Source organism: Sinocyclocheilus grahami, unplaced genomic scaffold, assembly GCF_001515645.1.
Source record: "Sinocyclocheilus grahami isolate Dianchi unplaced genomic scaffold, SAMN03320097.WGS_v1.1 scaffold15114.1, whole genome shotgun sequence".
In the NCBI taxonomy this organism is placed as follows: Eukaryota; Metazoa; Chordata; class Actinopteri; order Cypriniformes; family Cyprinidae; genus Sinocyclocheilus; species Sinocyclocheilus grahami.
The window spans coordinates 1-552 of record NW_015515615.1 but is presented as its reverse complement, the minus strand read 5'-3'; the positions used below and the strand labels follow the sequence as shown (position 1 = coordinate 552).

Sequence of the window (552 nt, the reverse complement as noted above, 5' to 3'; positions counted from 1 at the left end):
TAGAACGAACACAGATCACGCAGAAAAAATGATTTACTTTCAAACTAATCTGACTATTTGTAGATTTCATAAAGTTACAAAGAAGCGGCAAGTAACACATTTAATTAAAGTGACATTTTTTAAGTCGAAAGACTGAAATAGTGTTTGTCTTACTCCAATAGACTAATCGTTTTATTTACATCTTCGACAGTGTATAATTACCTTCTACATATAACTTTGTTAAATGTTTTTAAAGGCATCAGATAAATAATTGATCATATTCTTCATTATAAATCCTCTCACCCTGCCCTTCAGATACGCATGGTCACCAAGTGCAGGGTCTTTTAGGCAGTCTGGGGGTCTCTTTCGAGCGGTCCATTGAAAGGTTCCATATGGATCCCTAAATCCAGTCCAGGCAATTCGGATCAGAACCAAACACGCGGTGATTCCAGCTGTGCCGTACACGAGAATGTAATATACTAAAGAGAGAATCCTTAAGCTTAGTCGTGTTGGTAATAAAAGCAGGTGCATTAAAGAATTGCTCATGACTGTAGTAATTTTGATAATCAGAGA

The 552-nt window shown here is 36.4% G+C and overlaps 1 protein-coding gene across 1 annotated transcript in view; it reads right to left on the bottom strand.

Annotated features, from left to right (window-relative positions):
* The window catches only part of LOC107579184 (epoxide hydrolase 4-like), a gene marked incomplete at its 3' end in the record, with an annotated part of 5,238 nt that extends 4,695 nt beyond the window's left edge, over positions 1 to 543 (bottom strand). The window contains exon 1 of the mRNA XM_016265044.1: positions 283 to 543. Within this exon, the coding sequence (XP_016120530.1) occupies positions 283 to 525 (243 nt within the window). The remainder of the gene's footprint in view (positions 1 to 282) is intronic.
* Positions 544 to 552: the final 9 nt, after the last annotated feature.